General features: G+C 49.5%; 1 protein-coding gene across 1 annotated transcript in view; it reads left to right on the top strand.

Annotated features, from left to right (window-relative positions):
* The first annotated feature begins 3,551 nt into the window (after nt 1–3,551).
* Nucleotides 3,552–22,524, top strand: part of LOC133775629 (core histone macro-H2A.2) — a 41,197-nt gene continuing 22,224 nt past the window's right edge. The window contains exons 1-2 of the mRNA XM_062214004.1: nt 3,552–3,781; nt 20,621–20,851. Of these exons, the coding sequence (XP_062069988.1) occupies nt 20,680–20,851 (172 nt within the window). The 5' untranslated portion in view covers nt 3,552–3,781; nt 20,621–20,679. The remainder of the gene's footprint in view (nt 3,782–20,620; nt 20,852–22,524) is intronic.

A 22,524-nucleotide genomic window follows, 5' to 3' on the forward strand; every position in this document is an offset into this window, starting at 1 on the left:
TCACAGTACGAGGCACATTTACAGGTCACGGGTTAAGAACCTGTTTTCAGCTCAATTGTAATCAAACGAGGCTGTCTGCTGACTCCATGAGGATGTGGATTGGGAGGGGTCCGAGGGGTTTTCAATCATGTGACCAAGTGTAAAACTCCTTTGCTTACAGAGCATGTACTCCCCTACAATCAGACTAAGACAGCGCACCTGCCACTGCCTAGCTCTAACTCTAGACAAGTTTCTCACCTATTCCCTGCCTCAGTTTTCCCCATCTGTAAAAATGAGGAAATGCTGCTGGCCCCCTAGAATCGTGAGGATTAAATGTTAGAAAGGGTAGAGTGCTTAAAGTCACAGTGCACACGGTAAGCACTCCATGAGTGTGGGCTTTTAGTCTTTTATTGTTCAGCTTCTCAGAGGTTCTCTGAGCTAGAGGAACTCAATACTATGCTAATGATACATGTTTGTTCATGAGCTAAATGCCAGTATTAAAGATACATATTTCAACGAGGTCTATAGGTCAGGTTGTGTATTTGTTCCCTACACATCTTCCAGAGTTTGGCATGGGTGGAAACTGCACACGATGGGGCTCTGGAAAGGCATGGGGAACCCTGGCACTAATGACCTGTGTGTCTTAGCCACGTCTCTTCACCTTCTTAGAACATACAGTCTGCATCAGGCAAGCTCTACGATCCCCTTGATTCTAAGAAGCAGAGGATTACAAAGCTGCCGTCTCCCTTAATTCTCTGAGTTACGGGTGCATTGTCTGCAGATGGTCCCTGACTTACGATTTACAATTTTTCAACTCTATGATGGTGCAAAATGATGCGCATTCAGTAAAACTCATACTTCAAATTTTGAACTTGGATTTTGACCCTTTCCTGCCAAACTCAGCCTGATCCTCTATGGCGATGCTGGGGAAAACCAACCAACTTCGCCATGAGCTGTGCTGCTAAGCTGTGATGTTCCGCGGGTCAGACGGGTCCCACACACTCTCAACTTGCAGAATTTTCAACTTACAAGAGGGTTATCAGGATGTGACCTCACCATGAGTCAAGGAGCATATGATTTGAAGAAACCAACTAGTACGAAACGGAAGATTCCTAGCTGGGATCCTGCCTTTTCCCAGGATAGCACATGACAGAATGCTAGGATGCAACAAGTTACATAAAACTCACAGGAAAATGACCACATATACCATTTTTGTTGGAAAATTACAGTGAAAATGAGAATCTGATATAAACTGATGAATTATTCAACAGCGTTTCAGTCAGCCCCACTGATTGGGTGACAGAGTAAGAGTATTTTCCAAGCATTCCTGGAAGGCTTGGGAACTCCCTTGAATGTTGGCCTGAAGGTTTTATTTCTGGCAAAGAACTGGCACCAGAAGCTGCAGATGAAGGGAGATAGGCACTGCCTCCAAGAATGGGCAGACACCAATGTGAGATGCCCAAAAGGATCTTTTAAATCCTTTTAACAGATGTCCCGGGAAAACAGAACTTTGTCTCACAAGTGGATTTCTGACCTGGGAAGCACCTTCCAAGTTCTAGAAGAGTGAGACCACACAGAAGAGCAGAGGCGGCTTAGGAAGAGCAGTAACGATGACTCCGTAAACTGAGCTATGGAGACCAGGAGAGCTGTAGAAGCCACAGGAGAGCTAGAGGGGTTTCTTTATGCCTTTAGGAGACATGCATGATTTGGGGGGAAGCTGGAGAGGAAGATCGCTGGTTTCTCAGCAGAAACACTTGTTTAAAATCCAAGTGGAAGAGCCAGCATTGTGGCATAGCAGGGAAGGTCTCGGGTTCATGTGCCAGCTGCACCATTTCTGATCCAGCTCCCTGCCAGTGGCCTGGAAAAAGCATCACAAGATGGCCCAAGTGTTCGGACCCCTGCCACCTACACGGGAGCTGGGATGAAGCTCCTGGCTCTGACCCCCATCCTAGCCTAGAGAATGAACCAGCATATGGAAGCTTCTGTCTCCCTCTCTCTCTGTTACTGTGCCTTCCAAATCAATCAATAAATAAATCTTTATAAAAAGAACAAATACAGGGGCCGGCACTGTGGCCCAGTGGGTTAAAGCCCCAGCCTGCATATGGGCACCAGTTCAAGTCCCGGCTGCTCCTCTTCCGATCCAGCTCTCTGCTGTGGCCCGGGGAAAGCAGTGGAGGATGGCCCAAGTGCTTGGGCCCCTGCACCCACATGGGAGACCCAGAGGAAGCTCCTGGCTCCTGGCTTCAGATCAGCTCATCTCTGGCCGTTACAGTCATTTAGGGTGTGAACCAGCTTTCTCTCTGTCTCTGGCTCTTACCTCTCTGTAACTCTTTCAAGTAAACAAAAATTCTTTAAAAAATAATAACAAATACATAAATACAATGTACACAGAGCAGGCATTTAGCCTGGTGGCTACCACCCCATACCAGGGTGCCTGGGTTGGATTCCCAGCTCCAGTTTCCTGCTGATGCAGACCCCGGGAGGCACTGGTGAGGGCTCCACTCACACAAGAGTCCTGGACTGAGTTCCCAGCTCCTGGCTGCAGCCTGGCCCAGCCCCAGCCTTATCAACACTTGGGGAGTAAACCAGTGGATGTGAGTTCTCCCCCCACCCCATCTCTGCCTCTCAAACAAATAAAGCAGACATCAGCAGTCACAGCTGATGTATGTGGGGGGGGGGGTGTGTGTGTCAGCCTCTTCCCACCAATCAGCGGCTTTCAGTCACCCCCAAAGTCCCCCATGGCCTGAACAGTTACAAGTGCACAGCAACAAACACAGTATCACCAAATGTTAAGAGCTCTCAAAAATGTCCATTTTGGCCAGTGCTAGAGAATTCTGTTTTCAGATGCCTCCCTTTCACTCTTGGAGAAGAAACCAAAGAAACACAGGTGGCCCGTGGCAAGTCCGACAATTCCTCCTCCAGCCACGGAGCCCGACCAGCAGCCACCGCTCCCAACACAAAGGAGAGCGCAGCGGCCTGCGGTGCAAAGCGGCAGCTATCAATCTCCCGACGCTGTCCACCACAGCCCCGGGAGGAATATTTTCTAGAAACTAAGAAGACCTAGTTCTTAAGACAATGGCCTCGTCAGAATCTTCCTGCCCGCCGGGAAATAGCACATTTACACACTATACAGAAACCCAATTAAACATTACGCCCGTGCCCTCAGTCGTAGCCACTGAAACCTAACATCTGCTACTCCAAACGCCGGGCAACTCCAGATTCTGAATTATTTAGGGCTTCCTCCACAGGAAGGGGGCAGGCATGCACAGAGACCCTCCGCGTCCACGACCCAGGCCGCACTCCCATCGCAGGACGCACACACATCTGCATTTGTAATTCTTCCAGGGCAGGAGCCCCTCGAAGGCGGCTTCTTCCACGCCCGCCACCCACGCCGCCCTCCCCCCGCCCCCAGCGGTGGGTCTGGCTGGCAGGACACGCCGGCGGGCGAGCACAGGGCCTCCGTGGCCAGGTGCGGGGGCTGCGTGGTGTCGCGGTGAACGCTGCTACAGGACAATAGCTCATCCAGCCCCGCCGAGAGCCGCGGACCCGTCGCGGCGCCTGGGCTGGCGGGGGATGAGGCTGAGCGACTCCTCCTAGAGGTGGTTATGTGGAGAAGGAGCAATCCCTTCTCCCTCCTCCTCCTCCCCCCGCTACTATCCGCGGCCCAGAGAACTGCCGTTGCCGCCATTGACACGCACAGATAAAACCCAAAGAAAGGCAAAGAGTCCTGCCCGGCACCGGCGCCGCGCGGGCCGAACCTGTGCCCGGGGAGGGGCGCGCGGAGCAGGCGGCGCAGCACCAGGTGAGCCCGCCATGGCGATGGCATTGTTGTTTCGGGGGCTCCGGGGTCTGGAGACAAAACGCGCCGCCTGGGTAGTGCGGGGGGCCCGAGAGGGCCACCGCTGCCCCTCGCCGCAGCCCCTGCAGGCGCACCCCCGGCAGCCCACCCACCCCTTGCAAAAAAAAAAAAAAAAAAAAAGATGATGAATAAATCGAGCTGCCCAACTTGCTTCCTCGGGAAATAAAGGGGGTTGCCAAGGAAGCGGTCCAATTCCTGCGGCCGGCCAGGGGCCCAGGGCGCCTCGGGCAATGAGGGCGGGCGGGAGCAGGGATGCGGGGTCCAGCGGTGGGCCCCGGGCGCGGCTGAATCTGGAAGGCGCTTCGGGTTGCTGGGGATGCGGAGTTTGGGGCACAGGAGGGAGGAGGGAGGCGCCCAGCCGCCCAGAGAGCCTGGGAGGAGGTACAGGGTCTGCACCGGGGGCCGCGGGAGCCCGGGGAGGGCCGCCCGGGAGCCTCCAAGGGTGTCCGGGCCGTGCGCCAGCTACTCCAGGCTGACAATGGAGCGGGCGCGGAGGCGCCGGGCGGAGGGAAGGCACCGGGGTCCGCGGAGCGGGCGGCGCCGGCGAAGGTCAGGCCGGGGACGCCCAGCGGCGGGGGCGAGGGCTGGGGGTTGCTGCGCGGCCACGGACGCCGCAGGCGGGCGGGCGTGCGCCCCAGGGGCCGGCGCGGAGGAGGGCGCGGGGCTGGGCACTCCCCTCCGGTTCCCTTTCCGGGGCGCCCGGTGCAGACGCGCGCTGCGCCTTCGCCGGGAAATGGCGGCCCCTCCGTGGCTCGCCTGGGCAGTCCCGGCTTTCCGCTTTGCGCGGGAAAAAACAATCATAATACTATAAGGTGAAAAGGAAATAAAAGTGAAGTGGCTGCGGCGCGGGCGAGGGCACTAGCCGGGCGCCGGGGACCAGCCCTGCCTCCCGGGCTCCGGACCCGCTATCCCGGCGCACCCCGGCCCGGCCCCGCAGCCTCCTGTGTCGAGCCCGCGGCTGTCTTTCTCCGCCTCTCCTCGTGGGGGCGCTCTCAGTTCCTGCCCTCTTTGTTCCTTGCAACAATGGCCAGGGGGGCACGGGCGCCCCACGTGCCCACCCATTGTCCCTGGGGCGAAATGGGCCACTGTGGGCCTCTGCCAGGGCTGATTCGTGGCCATGGGTTTGGGCTCAGAAGAAAAGCGCTGGGAGAGCAGAGCGGGTGCCCAAGCGCTGCCGGGGGCACGGTGGGCATGGCCCCCGTCGCCGGGCTGTCAGTGTGGCTCCCGCGGGAGAACAGCCTCGTGCACCTTGGAGGGTCACTCCGTCTGTCCTCCGTCCAGTGCGGCTGCTGAAGCGGCTCAGTGGGTGAGACAAAAGGAGACCCCAGAGCAGGCGTGCGGCTGCCTTTGTGATGCCCCAGCACACGCGGTTCTCGGCGTGTTCGTCCTTAACGGAAAGTTCTCAGGAGACTTCCAAGGAAACCTTCAGGGCTCCGAGAGTTGGTAGGGAGCTCACGACTTTGAGAGCTACCTTAAACCGATACTATCACGTAATTAAATGTAGGCCCCGGCCTGTGGCAACATCCATCCTGAGCGCCATCACGCCCCTTTCCTGTCCTGTGTCCTGACCACACAGGAAACTGCCCACTGCGCCCCTCCTCCCATTTCGCCTGCCTTGAAGCACTTGTGCTCACCTGCACCCTTCATTGCCTGGCTTGAGACATTGTTAACGGTTCCCCTATTTCCAAAGTCTGGACCAGAGTGCCTCCCCACACCCCCCCAGCCAGGGTCTGACCCTGCCCCCTCCTGGGTCCATCTTGGGTCGCATTCCCAAGCTTGTGAGGGCCTTTGGTCTGTAGTCTCCCAGTGGGTGGGACACCCTGCTAGCTCTGTCAGAGACGGTCAGTCTGTTTCCACTGCCTCCTGCCAGCAAAGCGGGAGGCAAATGCTGTCCTAGGCAACTTTCAGCGAAAGTTAATGTAACTTGTTCAGGGGCAGGCATGTGGGGAGCCTGCACAGAAACTCAGCCAACCTTCTGATTGATTTTTCTTCTGAAGAAGTAACATCCAAGTTAGTCAGCCAGAGTCTTGGTTACTGCTTTTTAAAAGTGCATATTGCACAAACACACACAAAGAACATAAAGGTGGAGGTCATCCAAGGAACATTTATCAAGCACTGATTCTTAAACACCTCTGGATGGGGGGAAGAACCGCAAACAGGTCTTACATCTCCAGGCAAAGGAAATAAACTCTTACCTGCAGGTAGAACAAGGTAAAAAGTGACCCTGGCAAGCCAGTGGGCAAACAGGTGCTTCTGTCTGCTGCTGTTGGGTGTGAAAGTTGATGGCGTCAATGAGCAAGGGGCTTGGCAATACTAAATGAACAATGTGCATCTTCTGTAACCCAGGGTTCCATGTCTTGCTCTGTCTCCTACAGAAACAAGCACACGCTTGCTCAGCTTGTGTAACAAGTGCTTGGGCAGAATTTGGTATTTCTGAAATTCAAAACAACCTAACAGCCATCCATAAGGAATGGCTAGCTTAACTTTAAAACATCCATCTCTTGGAATATTAGGCAGCAGTTGAAAAGTATGAAGCAAATCTGTTTATACCAACATACTATTCATTTGTAAAAAAAAAAAAAAAAAGGCAGATTGCAGAACAATGCATAGTGTATGTACTATTGATGTAAAAACAAAACTCTAAATTTCCATAAGTAAAAATGCATAAAAAGTGGGCAGAAAATATAAATTAATCATGTAAAGGTGGTTGGGAATATATAATGTGAGCCACAAGTACATACCACAGCAATGTTTAAAGGGGGAGTAGGCCAGGACTAGCAGAGAACCAAGCAGGGTTCAGGTGCAGAAGGCACAAAAGGACCAGGCAGACCGGACCTGTGAGGTGGAATCTGGGCTCCAGCTAGCCCCTCCTCTTTCTCCAATATCATTTTGTAAATCCCCTGGCCTGCCCCCCCACCCCCCAGGATCCGGCTGAAGGATAAACTAACACCACGCACAACTTCTTCTACCACTGTGATTCTGTGAATATCTCCAATTAGCTATTCAGAAGAAAGGAAAGAGGCCGGCGCCACCTGCGGCACCGGCACACCAGTCCCGGTCGGGGCACCAGATTCTGTCCCAGTTGCCCCTCTTCCAGGCCAGCTCTCTGCTGTGGCCCGGGAGTACAGTGGAGGATGGCCCAAGTGCTTGGGCCCTGCACCCACATAGGAGACCTGGAAGAAGTACCTGGCTCCTGGCTTCGGATCAGCGCGGTGCGCCAGCTGCAGCGTGCCGGTCATTGGAGGGTGAACCAACGGCAAAGGAAGACCTTTCTCTCTGTCTCTCTCTCTCTCACTGTCCACGCTGCCTGTCAAAAAAAAAGAAAGAAAAAATGAGCCAGTAGAGAAGAAACGAGTTCTCATAATCATGCCGGAAGGTGGTATTTTTAAAAGGAACAAATTTATAAGCCTTGAGGATGGGGAATGTTTTTCTCTTGGGTACACAGTGCGATGTTAGGAATTAGGCTGGAGGAAGAGATGTGTTTCAGAAGTAATAATCCATTAGCTACAATGACCATATGTTTAAACTGTGGTGCAGTGGGTAAACCGCTACTTGGGAAACCTGCATCCCACATAAGAGTGCCTGGTTTAAGTCCTGGCTGCTCCTCTTCTAATCCTGCTTCCTGCTAATGAACCCAGGAGGCAGCAGGCCACAGCCCAAGTATTTGGGTCCTTTCCAACCACTTGAAAGACCCAGATAGAGTTCCAGGCTCCTGGCTTCTTTCCTTCTTTCTTTCCTTATTTCCTTCTTACTTTCTTTCCTTCTTTCTTTCAGATTTTATTTATTTGAGAGCTAGAATTACAGACAGTGAGAGGGAGAGACAGAGAGGTCTTCCTTCAGATGGTTCATTCCCCAGCTGGCTGCAATGGCCAGAGCTGGGCCGATCCAAAGCCAGGAGAGAGGAGCTACTTCTGGGTCTCCCACACAGGTACAGGGGCCCAAACACTTGGGCCATCTTCTACTGCTTTTCCAGGCCATAGCAGAGAGCTGGATTGGAAGAGGGCCGGCTGGGACTAGAACTGGCGCCCATAAGGGATGCCGGCGCCACAGGCGGAGGATTAACCTACTGCACCTAGGGCCCCCAGGCTTCTGGTTTCAGCCTGTCCTGTTGCAGGCATTTGGAGAGTGAGCCAGCGGGTGAAGATGCCTCTCTGTCTCCCTTTCAAATTAAACATTTTTAAAAGCCATATTTCAATAGCCTTTAAACATTAGGAATGGGTAGTTATGAAATGTTTCTGATTACTCAAGTCCCTTTCATTCTTAGACTATGATTTAATGAGAATATGTGATTCCAACACTGTGGTGACTGTGAATTCTCAGGCAGATGGAATTGGGAGAATATATTTAATTAGACCAGGAGCTCAGCCTCAGGAGAAACAAAAGTGTTCACTGTCCTGAGGGTTCCCGGTGGATTACATGTGCTAAGTCTGCATAAGGGTCAAGTTCCATTAGCACCTCTTTGCACCCACTCCTAAGATCCGTAGGGGAAAGAGGAAGATGCTGCTGAGTGCTAAGCCTCGCATTTTCATCCACAAAACTTTCATCGTGGCCGGCTCCATGGCTTAACAGGCTAATCGTCCGCCTTGCGGCGCTGGCACACCAGGTTCTAGTCCCAGTTGGGGTGCTGGATTCTATCCCGGTTGCCCCTCTTCCAGGCCAGCTCTCTGCTATGGCCCGGGAAGGCAGTGGAGGACGGCCCAAGTGCTTGGGCCCTGCACCCGCATGGGAGACCAGGATAAGCACCTGGCTCCTGGCTTCGGATCAGCACCATGCGCCGGCCGCAGCGGCCACTGGAGGGTGAACCAACGGCAAATAGGAAGACCTTTCTCTCCCTCTCTCTCACTATCCACTCTGCCTGTCAAAAAAAAAAAAAACAACTTTCATCGCTGTGGGCTTAGAAGAGTTGAGCTTGAAATGGAGGGATAAAAAGAAGTATGCTCGGCAAAGTATCGGACTGCGTTCTGCCGAGTTCTCCTTGATGGCTTCTTTTGTGGAAGAATCTTAATAGTTAAATGTCTGCTACCTGCCAGATACTGTCTCAAACACTTTATGTGTTGTTAAGTCATTTAAGTTTGACAACAGCCCAGGAGTAGGTGCCATTATGATCCCCATCTTAGAGAGAAGTTAAGAACATGCCCAGAGGGCCTCCGCCCTGGAAACCTGGCTGCCTGTGGCCCTGTGCACAGACAAGCAGCCACTGCACTCCCAACGCTTTGGAGACTGTGCACATTTTCATATGAGTGGACACAAATTTTATTTATTTATTTATTTATTGACAGGCAGAGTGGATAGTGAGAGAGAGAGACAGAGAGAAAGGTCTTCCTTTTTGCCATTGGTTCACCCTCCAATGGCCGCTGCGGCCGGCACATCGCGCTGATCCAAAGCCAGGAGCCAGGTGCTTCTCCTGGTCTCCCATGCGGGTGCAGGGCCCAAAGACTTGGTCCATCCTCCACTGCCTTCCCGGGCCACAGCAGAGAGCTGGCCTGGAAGAGGGGCAACCGGGATAGAATCCGGAGACCCAACCAGGACTAGAACCCGGTGTGCCGGCGCTGCAAGGTGGAGGATTAGCCTGTTAAGCCATGGCACCAGCCCACAAATTTTAAGAACTCCTTATTTGCATCACTATTTTACCTCCCTATCACAAATGCCAGATAAAGAGTATCAGATTGAGCCACATAACACTGTACTTTGAACGGTCTTGTCACAAAATATTAAGTAAGATAAATTTGGTAGTTTCTCTGAAGCCCTGGCTGTTCATTTATCCGTCGCACCATCTATCATACTTTGCCTGATTTATTTGACTGGCACTGCCAATTTGAACTTAGGATGGAGTGAGTAATTCAAGTCAGAATTCCCATGCCTTGACAGAAATGGGTCTGGAAATATGCAGCACGCACCAGCAGGGCACCGACTCCCACTGACTCTGTGAACTCCGAAGAGTTGGCTACGGTGCCCGTATTCTTTAACCCCAAATTACAACACACGGTCTGACCAAAGATTTGGGGATTGTCTCTGGATATGAGAGGCAGTCCTAATGATACAGTTTAGATGCCTAAATATGGGGTGTTTCCCTTACAACAGGACAAAAATATAAGATAAAAATCAAACATCCTGGAACCCAGGCCCTCTGTTTACTGGGCTGACCCTACAAAAGGTATGTGTGTGTGTGTGTGTGTGTATATATATATAGTTATATAGTTACATAATTTACATTTTGAGCCGCCTTCACTGTTCACTAAAACCATTACAATTAAATGGTGTTGGTGGGCTACAGAGAGGCAGTCTAATGGCGCATCTGATAGACAACATAAACTTCAAGGTCACGGGCATTCACAGGCTTCCACATCCATCACTTAGTGTTGTGATCATGGATCCAAGTGTCGCCCCTCCCCCACACTCAACTGAATCTGAACCTCGTGCAGGCACCCACAGAGATCTTGTCTCGGGGCAGAGAAAAGGCGGCCCTAAGAAACAAACAAAGCGGACTTTTCAGGTGCAGCTCTCTTTTCTGTGATTATCGTGGGTGATGACATGGTGACTGCAGAGGAAAGAGCTCTGGATGTGACCTCCTCTTCCTGGTTGTTGCACCTCTGTGAAGGTGCGCGGCAGAGGCGGTGGGAAGGTGGCTCGTGTTGAGCATCTCCATGGAACAGCAGTGTCCTTACAGCCTGGGGAGGACCTTGGAGACCAGGGGGTGGGTGGTTCTCAGGTGGAGCTCCCCAGAGCCCAGGGCAGGAAAGGTAGGGACCAAGCCCTCGGGTCTCCAGGCCCCTCTCCACTCCAACCAGCACCATTCCCCTCCATCTGTTCTGTAGCCTGGAGCTCTTGTAAATTTTGTTCAAGCCAAAAGGGCGTTCTGATAGGTCTGCTGGTTTGCCCAAGGGCCACAGGTGCCCAGGTAGAACCATAGGGCCCCTCAGTCCCCTACCCCTTCCATTCTGCCACCGTGAGGATTGGGCAGGTACATCCACAGGAACCACGCATGCATAACCAGGGAGCCACACTTCCTGTCAAGAACACTGGAGTAGAAGCCCCCAGCTACTGGTCCCCACAGCATGGCAGCCACTGGCTGAGGACTGACAGTAAGGAAAATGGGCGGGGTGGGGGGGGGAAGACAGGGGAAAGGAGGGACAGAAGGGGCTTCCGGAGTGGCTGCCTCTACTTAGAAAACTCAGTCTGCAGACAACTGACCCCGTCTGCCTAGAAAACATGGACGTCTCTAGAAGCCCTGGGTCGGGTGGCACCACAGGCCGCAGCCCACCTGCCGTCTGTCCTGGAACACTCACCCCAACCCCCACTCCCACCTGAGGAGCTCATCCTGGCTCGCACAGAGCCAGGTCTCTGCTTACAACAACTAGCTGTGCTGCTAACTGGAAGCCGAGACTCTGGGATGAAGGACAGTTTTCCCACTGTTCCGTCTGTCAGTCCTCAGGAGTGGAAGGCCAGACCCCGTGAGGGTTTTGTTTTTGTTTTGTCCTCCACGGACAGCTAGATTGAGGAGGCAAACAGGGCTGTGCTCCAGCTGCCTTGGTTCCGGCATGCATTGCTAGCTGAGATTCAGAGAAAACTGAAAGTATTGTTACTCAATTTTCATTGAGCTCTGACCATAGGAGGCCAACATACTTCTAGTAGAAAGTGCTATAAGGCAAACATGAACAAACTTTATACCTGCTATGTCTGCTTTTCCCTCTTTAAACAAACCACAGCTGGGGCAGCTGTGGTGCAATGAGTTAAGCTTCGTCCCTCCTCTGCTTCCCATCCAGCCTCCTGCTTATGCACACCCTGGGAGGCGACGGGTGATGGCTCAAGTACTTGCCACCCACATAGGAGGTCAGAATGGCCCAGTTCCAGCTGTTGCAGGCAATTTTAAAGATGTTTCCCCTGTCTTTTCCTCCCCCCAAACACACACACCCCGGTCTGTCTGTCTCTCTCTCTCTCTCCCTCCCTACCTCTCTCTTCTCTGCCTTTCAAATAAATAAACTTGGAGGAAAAAAAAAAAAAAAAACCACCTCAAAGACAGCACAATGTGTCACAGAGGTACCGAGTCCCGCAGTGGCAGCAGATACCCCGAGTCCACCCCACACCCATCCCCACCAGCTCTCCCAGTACCGCTAGGACACCTGAGACAGCCACGCGCTCCCTGGCCCTGAATTACAGAGAACGCGCTGGCAGCTGAGCTTCAGCTCCACGCTACGACTTGAAATACTGTTTAAAAAGGGGAATGATCTGTTAGCCGATAGTGTAATTTAAATAAATTGGATTAATGCTTGGTTCTAACATTCATGGTTGGTTAATTTGGTTAATTTGATCTGTGTGTCATTTTGATGAAATTGCATTTGATATAGCTCTTTACATTATAAATTGCTAATGTGCTTTAACATATATGACGATAAAATTATTGACTATTCTCATTCACTTTAAGGTGGCCTTGGAAGAAAATGGTTTGGAAAGTATTACTTGTGCAATAATGATTTGCCCTTGGAGTTCATAAATGGAAGTGTAATAGAGCAAGTGATTTAGCTAGTATTACTGAAAATGGCTTTTACAGCTACAAAATCATGCTAACAAACTATTATTATTTTAATACAGTACTTAGGGTTACATACCAAAATATATGAGAATTCTATTAGATGTGAGGCTGTCTCTGAGATTTTTTATACTGTTTAAAATATATTTCTACAAATAGTTAATGTCTCTATATCGAATTCCCTTATTCCCACCTACTTTTATTTCATCTCATTTTATTCTCCCAAAGGATCGGTTTAAACTGACAGAAGGAAGATGCTTCCTTGCAAGAACTACTCCACTTTCATAAATATTTACAATATAAGCTATTCCAAAGCACAATACCACAGATCAGGGAAATATAGAGGCAAAATCTGAGCAAACTGATTAAATTTCGGCAGTTTTAAAACAGTACAGGAATCCATTAGCAGATGGCACTGACTCTCATGTTCATGAACATTTCAGGAAACTGTCTTTAAACTTTTAGAAAAATCCATTTCTAGCATCAAAAAGCCATAAGACCTCTATTTTTCTAGTTGCAAAAATCTAATATATTTGAAAGTACTTTGATTTGTATACTTCTGAAAAGAATGATTTCAAAAGAAGCTGTCTTGTCACTCTCAATGCTCGAACCAACTTGACAAAACCTCACCTGTGACACACTGGCCTGTGATTATTGATCATCACATGATTATTTTTAAAAGCCTCTTTGCAGAAGCTTGACTGTAGAGGACAGGGTCACTTCCATGAGGACTGCAGGTTGCTAATGGCCATGCTGCTCCTTGGCGGATGGTTTGTCCTGGTTCTCATCAGTTTACAAAAAAATTATGCCAAGAAGTTGCCTGAATAAAGCCATAAGAACGGTTCATCTTCACCAGCTCTTTACCAGTTTGTTTGAAATAAAAGAAAATCTTGGTCTCAAGAAACCAGACAATTTTGTCTTTTTATGAAAGCAGTTGGTGGGTATAAATAAAATTTTCTGTTTCTCACCACAACCAGTTTATTCAATAAGGACAAATGCTTAGGATTTTTCCCTATTTTCTTCTCCTCCCTTCTAGGATAACAGTGTAATTTTAAATATTGTTTAGGGGAATCCCATAGGCTACAGTCGTGCAAACACAGGCATAATGAATTGCAAATTATATTTTCTCTTGATACAAAATTTTATACTCTTCAATTATCTCAAGATCAGATCATTTCCAATGACTCACCTGGTGATGAAAGTGATCTTAATTTTTTAACATGACATTATCGCTCAATTATAAAATAGTTGAGCAATTTCTCCTTATCAGCACACTCATTTTTAGGCAGATCTGCAAATGAGGCTGTTAAGATGTTAAATTACAATGACACTTTCGATTTCTAGTTCAAAATGATGGACTGAGCACACGTGCTTCTTTCGACTGGCAGATACGTCTAGCTGCCTGTAATAATCAGTGTTGTCTTTCATTCTCAAATATGGATGCATAACCTAAGATCACCAGGCATTTAAGCAAAGCCAACATGAAAGAGAAAGATGAAAATCAATCATCAGAACAACTGCCTGGATGAAATAATTTAGGGAGAAGATAACTTTAACACGTTCTAATTAGTTTCCGAAAGATTTGAAGACAAGGTGCGGTAGGAAAAAAAAAAAAGAGTATGCTATGGAAAAGGAACAATTAGAGAACAAGAAAGAGCTCTTAGAGCTCTTGGGAACTGAAATTATTATTACCAAAATTACACACTGAAGAAATTGTAAAAGATAGAAGAAAAAAATAAGAGACCTGGAGGAACACACCAAGGGATCAACACGTGGCTTACAAACATCCCAGCAAGAGACAAGTAAAAGGAAGGATGGGAGAAATAAAGGGGCTGGGGGAAAAAATAGTCCTACACTTCACAGCAAAACCGCCCTGCACTAGAAAGACCTGAGTCTCCAAACTGAGCAGTTTACTGCCAAGTGCTGAGCAAAATGAAGAGGGGAGGAGGGAGATCGATGACCTCAAAATGCTAAAGCAAAACATTTCTAAGGCTAAAAATTACACACCCTACTGGTAATCCAAAATCACCCCGTTCAGACGTTCTGTAGGGGCCAGAATTGTGATGCAGCGGCTTAAGCCGCCGCCTGCGATGCCGCCATCCCATATGGGCAGTGAGACTTGCTGGGGCCACTGCACCCACATGGGAAACCTAGATGAAGCTCTTGGCTCCTGGCTTCAGCCCGGCCCAGCCCTATTGCAGCCGTCTTGGGGGTGAACCAGCAGATGAATGGTCTCTCCATCTCTCCCTCTCTGTAACTCTGCCTTTTAAATAAAAAAATCTTCAAAAAACTACAATCTATTTGCGTAAGAAAACAAAGTTAACTTCCCTGTACTGTTTCTGGGAGTTGTATGATGCAGATACAAACAGACCAAGAGAAAACCAAGAAAGGGGGAGCATGGGATTGAGTATGAGCAGGAGACAGGTCCCAGGATGACCCCTGGCGAGGATAACTTCTGCCCCAAATTGGAGGAGGTCAGAGGGCTCCAGGGACAATGTCCTCGAACAGGACCCCTACAAAGAACAACATAATTGAGAAGCTGAGTGATTCAGAGGGTATGGTAAAGGCACACTTTCCCTTGTTCAACAAGAACAAAGAAAAGTGCAGTCCCTCCTCATTATCCACCAGTTCCGTATTTGCATGTTTTCCTGCTGGCTACAATTTATTTGTAACCCCAAAACCAATACTCATGGACTACTGGTGGTCAAAGACATGCACAGAGCTTCAAGGAGTGTCAGTCTCCCCATGTGCACATTTCTAAGAAGAGGTGAATGAGGCCTTCTTGCTTCAGCTCTCACACCAGCAACAGAATGCTTTTCGCTGTCCTTGGCGTGCTGTGATTTTTGCATGTTTTTGTTGGTGTTTGCTGTTTAAAATGGCTCACAAGCACAATGAAGCACTGCCCGGTGTTCCTCAGGGCAAGGGTGAGATGCACCATATGGAGACATCACGAGTGTTAAAGAAGCGTTGTTCAGGCATGAGCTACAGTGCTGTTGGCCGTGAGTTCAGTGTTAAATGAATCAAGCATGTATACCCCATAAGATGCCTTTAAACAGAAACATAAGCATGATAAGGTTGTGTGTTGATCGGTTGATCGAAGCATGACCAGTGGCCTGCAGGAACCTAACGGCATCCGGAGAGCAGTTCAGTATCCACCCATTCTTGATCCAGCCACTGGACAGCAGAGCTGGCAACCTCACAGGCTGGAGGGGAAACCATACACAACACATAGCGTCTGAAAGGGATGTCAAGTGAAGTGGAGAGGATTTTGAACGTCATGTTTTCAAAGCAAACAGATCCCATTCCTGATGCTGGGACACAAGGCTCCCAGTGCGGGACCACAGAGATGGAAATGTGATGCTAGCACCCCCTCGGTATTCTGCTGGGAACAACAGGTACGAAGTCTTCATCACCCAACGCTGCATGTTGGCATTTCAGTTTCAAAATAAACCTAGAGGGGCCAGCGCTGTGACATAGTGGGTAAAGCCGCCATCTAAAATGCCTGCATCCCATATGGGCGCCGGTTCAAGAACCAGCTATTCCACTTCCCATCCAGCTCTCTGCTATGGCCTGGGAAAGCAACAAAAGATAGCCCAAGTCCTTGGGCCCTGCACCTGCATGGGAGACTGGGAAGAAGCTCCTGGCTTCTGGCTTTGGATCAGCCCATCTCAGGCTGTTGCGGTCTTTTAGGGAGTGAACTGGTGGATAGAAAACCTCACTCTCTCTCTGCCTCTCTGTAACTCTTCCTTTCAAATAAATGAATAAATCTTAAAAAAAAAAAAAAAGAAGAAAGAATATGCTGCTATACAAGTCTCAACACATTTTAAAAAATAAAATTAAATAAACCTAAAAATGTGGTGATGCAAAAAAATGTAAAATGTTATGAAGCAAGACAATGGGAAGTAGACAGATGAAACGAGGCAGGCAAGACAGGGAGCAGAGCACCAGAGAAAGGTCTGCACTCTCATGCTCATCCTACGAGAGGGCGGTGTGAGAGGTGATGCCCAAACTGGAGGAGCCGGAAACAGCGCCTGAGATGTGTGATTTAAAGTTGCCAAGGCAATTGGAGGAGGAAACTAAAGTGAAAATATAACTGTCAACTATCAGAAAAGGAAGGAGAAATACAAAATGCAGACTTGTCACATGTGGTCACCTCTGCAAGTGAGCCTGGGGGAGAAGGGGTAAATTTTCAACACTGGCCCATTTGGAAACAATTTTACCTTTACTTACAATGTGCAAATATTACTTAGATTTAAAGGTAAAATAATCTCAGATGTCTAAAACAGCTTCTTTATCTCTTATTTTCCTTGCTTCAAGGGGATCTTGAGCAAGACATACTGGATGTTCAAACTTACTGGGGGCAGACCCAACACAGATATTCCTGAACTTTGTCAGTTCAGAGTCCTCAGTGTCTCGGCCACGTGTCCTCTCTGCCACAGACCAGAAGAACCTTCCATTTATTAAAGGTCCGAGCAACTTCAGAAGTATTTATGGCTACACATGTGCTGGCTGTTTGAAAAAACAGCACACATGAATTGAAAAGAATATTTGTATGCCATCCTCAAATCATCACAATGAGTTTCAACTAAGATGTGTGCACCTGCTTGGCACTACATAAGTTCTTCAATCAGACTGGACACTGCCACTCTCATTTTCTGTTCCATATTTTCACCCACAGCTTGCTTTTAATCACAGCAACTCCCAAAAACCCAGCTTTGCAAAGATAAGGCCTCATCAAGAAGAATGTAGTGCAATCTACCACTGAAACCGTGAGCCAGCATGAGCTGGGAGTGGCGGGTCCAGCAGAGGTCAAGCATCGCTGTACTTGCCTTGAAAGCTTAACCACTCCTGCAGGTGTGCCCCAGGGTGCCCTGGTGCATAGTTTGGGAACCATGGCTCCCAGATCTCTTTGAAACTTCATTATGGTTTATTACTACCATTACTATATTTATTTTCTAATGCAGCTCTGTTGGAAAATATTTGAGGACCAGGGTCATGGAAGTTCCGTACCATGTAATGTGGTTCCTTGTTCAATAATAAATACCCCATAAATGTTATCTTTCATTGAATGCAAGGTGTCAGTGATGGCAAAATGCATACCAATTTCTAGAGACAGTAAAATGTTTTTTAAAAAAAGTACATCATAAAACCAGTGAAATACAGTAGTTATTTGAATAGGCTGGTGTGAGTTTATTACCCATGTCTGAGTCAGTGCTGTAATTTAATATTTACCCGGTGTTATCTATAAAATCTAACTCGTCAGTGTCTTTATCGGCTTGAAACCTGATCCTAGAAATAAATCCTAAAACAACAGAGTCAGAACACTCCCTGTTGCCCTGCACACCCACGAGTGGTGCTCCTCTGGCCACAGGGGCCCCGTGTGTGTGAGGGCACAGCTGCCCTGCCTCCCTGAGTTTGCAGTTTGGTTCCTGTCCCCCAGGGCCACTGAGCTTAGAGCTCTCTGATCTGCTAACCCTGAACTCTTGCAGATCTGGGTTTCAGGTTCCTCAAGGGTCCCACGTGTCGCCTGGAGGACACAGCCACTGCACAGAGCCATGCCGTCCCCAGGGCCCTCTGTGGTGTGTGTGAGGTGCTAAGTGTACCTCCAGCCACGCTTTCTACAAACATGTAAACAGACATAATGTGCTCATACTGCGGCCCTAATCAGAGCAGAACTGTTTTGGAACAGAAGGTAAATACATGTAAACATTTAGGTATTAGCAGGATGGAATCAAATTTTCCTATTGAGATGTTTCTTTTCTCAACACTCAGATTCACAGGATGTGGATAAAATCCTGTCAAGTTTTTAACTCCTTTCTTCCCAAGAGTGAGTGGAGTTCAAGGAAAGAAGAAAGTTGGAGGTTGTAATTTCTCCTAACTGGGTGGAGTCCGGCACAGGCGTGGGGTGGGGGTGGTCTTGGAGAGCAAGGTCTTCTCCCATGGCTGGAGAGCCCAGCGCTTCCCTCCATCTGTGGACTCCATAAATGGGACCTGGAATCCTCTGGGGATTCCTGGGTGTGGTTATTCTGACGGCCATGACTCTGGCTGCTTAGAGCTCGCCGTGCCTGCTCAAGAATACCCAAAGGTCAGTGGGTCTCACCTGGAGCTGCATCCCCCAGCCCTGGCCAAGGCCCTCAGCTGGAAGGAAGCCTGGAAGCCATAGGGACTCTTGTGACAAAGCACTCCTAGGGTGATCCCTACATTGACTTCCGGCCTTGATTTCCTTCCTCGGCACTTTATCCGCAGGACCAATGCCCTGACGTCACTTTTCTTCTGCCACACGTCTGAATTTCCAATTTTTAGGACAACCTGTGACTCCCCGTGGCTTCATTGGGAGCGGTCCCAGGCAGCTTTATCCCGCCACCCAGTCGCTCTCTGGCTGTTTGTGTATGTGCACACATGTGCGTGCAGGGGACGTTCTGGCCCTCATGACATTGGTCCTTGTGCATCTTCCCCAGTGGGAGGACAGTAGGGAGAGATTATGACCTTATCCACCACACACCATATCCACCGGGCATGTCCACCCAGTGATGGGTTTTTCATGTGGTTTCCTTGGCAACCAGACTTACTAATCCCCCTCCCCCCTACTTAACAGTACTGGAAAAAGCACGTAATTGGCTTAGTGGAGTCACTAATACATCTTTGTGAACCTGTGCAGGCTCTTAACTCTTTAGAACTGACTTTTTAAAGAGACTAAGCTTCTTTTCCAAAACCACTTGAAAGTGCATTTCAGGAAAAGCAGTGTGATTAAGCCCGAAGGACCTTAAGAATCAATTAGCCACCTCCCCTGTTTTGCAGATGAGGCCAGAGGCCGGAGCTAATGACATGGAGCTCGGGTAGCTGGTTATGCAGAAGTGGGACCGTGCCTAGGCCTCGGCTCTGGTCCCAGCTCTGTCCACTCTACCAAGAACCACCTCCACTCTGAGCATCAGCACTCAGCTAGCAAACAGGTGCTGTGTGAGGACAGGGCCACTCAACCTTGCTGCACCTGTCCCCAGGGACAGGTGTTCCACACCAGGACACCTCAAAAAGTCCCTTTGGTGCAAAACAGATTTTTAAATCCATGCATAGTTTTTTCATTTAAAAAAACATTTATTATGAAAAAACTGGATTTCAAAAATTTTTGCACCAAAATAAACACCTTTTAATAACATTTTCCACAAATTTTTGAAGTCCCCTTCTACTGATGAATAAACCAATTAGCAGTTAGTGGCTTCCTCAAAGGCAACACATCTGCAGGTGGATTTAAGAGAATAAGCCACCTCAACACAAGCATGGAAAACGTGGAAGTTCTAAACATGGTGATATTATTCTATCTCTGTGTCTTACTACCAAAAAGAGCATTCTAAGACTATCTTTGCATGTACTTAATTTTTTTTTTCATTTACGAGTCAGAGATATCAACAGAGACAGTCAGATTGGCAGAGAGACAGAAAGAGGGAGCTCCCATCGGCTGGATCACTTTCCAAATGCCCGCAATGGCCAGAGACAAGAGCTGGGAGCTGGGAACTCAATCCAGGGCTCCACAAGGGTGGCAGGGACCCAATTACTTGAGCATCACCACTGCCTCCCAGGGTCTGCACTGGCAGGAAGCTGGAGTCAGGAGCTGGAGCCCAGGGAAGTCAGTGAGGGATGTGGTCTCTTAGCGTCTACGCTAAACCTCTACTCACGCTTAAACCCAACTTTGATAAATGTCTACACCATTTGGGGGCAAAACCACACACACAAAAATAGAGTGGTAAGTACATAGGAGCATTTGAAAACAATGTATCTGATGTATGTAATAAAATGTCCCAAACTTGCATCATTCACCTGGGAGATAAATGAGTGTTGAGAATGGAGTTTGTGGCTAATTCTGTAGTTTTTAATACAAAACTCCTTCATCATAATGGCACTGTCAGATACTTTAGGAAATTGAGTTCTACACTGACGCTCATCAGATGAACTAAATCCCAGCTTTGCATCTATTTCTTATTAACTGCGCACTCATGGAGCATCCTCTTCCGCCGTACTTCTTGCCACGTCCTCAGGCCACTCTCTCCAGCGACAGTTTTCATGAACTGGTCCTCTTGAGGCTGGGCTGGCTTGATGGGGAAGGGATGTTTGAGGGTGGGCCTGCCCATGCCCACGGAAGACCCCACGCCCAGCTCCTGTGTGCGGCAGTCAGGTGCATCACCCCAGCACCCAGAGGCCATACTGCTGAGTCCCAGGTATGTGCAGCCACCCTGCCTCAACCCGCCTTCTTTCCTTTTCAGTACTGTGTTAGTGCCAGGAGGCCACAGTGTCAGCAAACTGAGAGGGGAACTGAGGCAAGATGTCGGGCCGGAGCGGGAAGAAGAAGATGTCCAAGCTGTCCCGTTCAGCCAGGGCAGGCGTCATCTTCCCGGTGGGGAGGCTGATGCGCTACCTGAAGAAAGGGACTTTCAAGTACCGGATCAGCGTGGGGGCTCCCGTCTACATGGCGGCCGTCATCGAATACCTGGCAGGTAAGGCGAACCCGCCCACCTGTGTGTGCTGACGGCTCTCACCTGGCCTGCGAGGCCAAGCCAACTCCCAGAGGCTTCGGGAGAGGGAGGAGGGCGGGAAGGACCCACCACCTAGGAGCTCTCTAGCCTAGCTGTGTTTTGCTATCAGGGATAGGGGGAGTTGTATTCCTAGATTTCTTATTGTGGACCTTAACCTCAGCATTTGATTTTCTTTCCAAGTCAAAAACCTTACACATTTCTACTTAAAGGAAGCAGTTTAACAAGTTTAAACGGCCAGCATCGTTACTGTGTGCTTTGGGGCTTTTATTGAATGAAATAAGCCCTGTGATACCACAACAGTCCATCTGATAACGGTGGGTGGGTAGCATATACAGTGTGGATACACTCAACAAAGGGACTGGTCATATCCCAGGAGGGACAGGGCAGGCTGGTGCCAAGATTTCCTCCTGCTACCCAGAATGGCACACAATTTAAAACTTTATTTCTGGAATTTTCCTTTTAATATGACCTCGGTGAACCCCATGGTAACTGAAAACTCAGCAACAGTGCAGGGGAGACTAGTCTGTGTGTGTGCGTCTGTGTGTGTGAGAGAGTATGAGATACGCAAGTAAATATGGTTCGTTTCTTGTAGGGGTAGGTTTTTGTTTGTTTGTTTGTTTTGTTTTGTTTTGACAGGCAGAGTGGACAGTGAGAGAGAGAGAGACAGGAAGAAAGGTCTTCCTTTTGCCGTTGGTTCACCCTCCAATGGCTGCCGCGGCCGGTGCACCACGCTGATCTGAAGCCAGGAGCCAGGTGTTTCTCCTTGTCTCCCATGGGGTGCAGGGCCCAAGCACTTGGGCCATCCTCCACTGCACTCCCTGGCCACAGCAGAGAGCTGGCCTGGAAGAGGGGCAACCGGGACAGAATCCAGCGCCCTGACCGGGACTAGAACCCGGTGTGCCAGCGCCGCAGGCAGAGGATTAGCCTATTGAGCCATGGCACCGGCCTTCATGTCTGATTTCTGAAGTCCTCTCTCCAAGTTGCTGATTCGCAGGCTGGCAGGGGAGGGGACAGACCCGCAGTGGCACCCACTTCCAGCAGCCCCAGGGGAGAGGGCAGCTTGGCTGTGCCTGACTTCCCCAGGCGGGCTGCCTGGCTGGTTCCAGGAGCACACATCCTGTTGCTGTTAGAGACACACAATGTTTCTAGTCCCACCTTGATGACACAGGTTGAACAATCCAGCAAAGAATGCATAATCAACTACTCTAGAATGTTCCATGGACTTGAACCTGTGTAAGTATCCCCGAATATTCAGTATATCCATGCTTCAGTTCCTTGATGTGTAGAATTCTGCTAGTGTTGGCCAACTAATCAGCCTCAGGCGCAGGCGTGTAGTGTAATAGTTAAGATGCCCACATCCCAAAGCCAGCGCTGAGGCGTAGCCAGTATCCCATGTGGATGCCGGTTCAAGTCCCAGCTGCTCCACTTCCGATCCAGCTCCCTACTGATGGCCTGGGAAAGCAGCAGAAGATGGCCCAAGTCCTTGGGCCCCTGCACCCACATGGGAGACCGGGAAGAGGCTCCTGGCTTCGGTCTGGCCCAGCCCTGGCCGTTGCGGCCATTGGGGAGTGACCCAGCGGATGGAAGACGTCTCCTCTGCTTCTGCCTCTCTGTGACTCTTTCAAATAAATATA

This window comes from Lepus europaeus, chromosome 17 (assembly GCF_033115175.1).
Source record: "Lepus europaeus isolate LE1 chromosome 17, mLepTim1.pri, whole genome shotgun sequence".
In the NCBI taxonomy this organism is placed as follows: domain Eukaryota; kingdom Metazoa; phylum Chordata; class Mammalia; order Lagomorpha; family Leporidae; genus Lepus; species Lepus europaeus.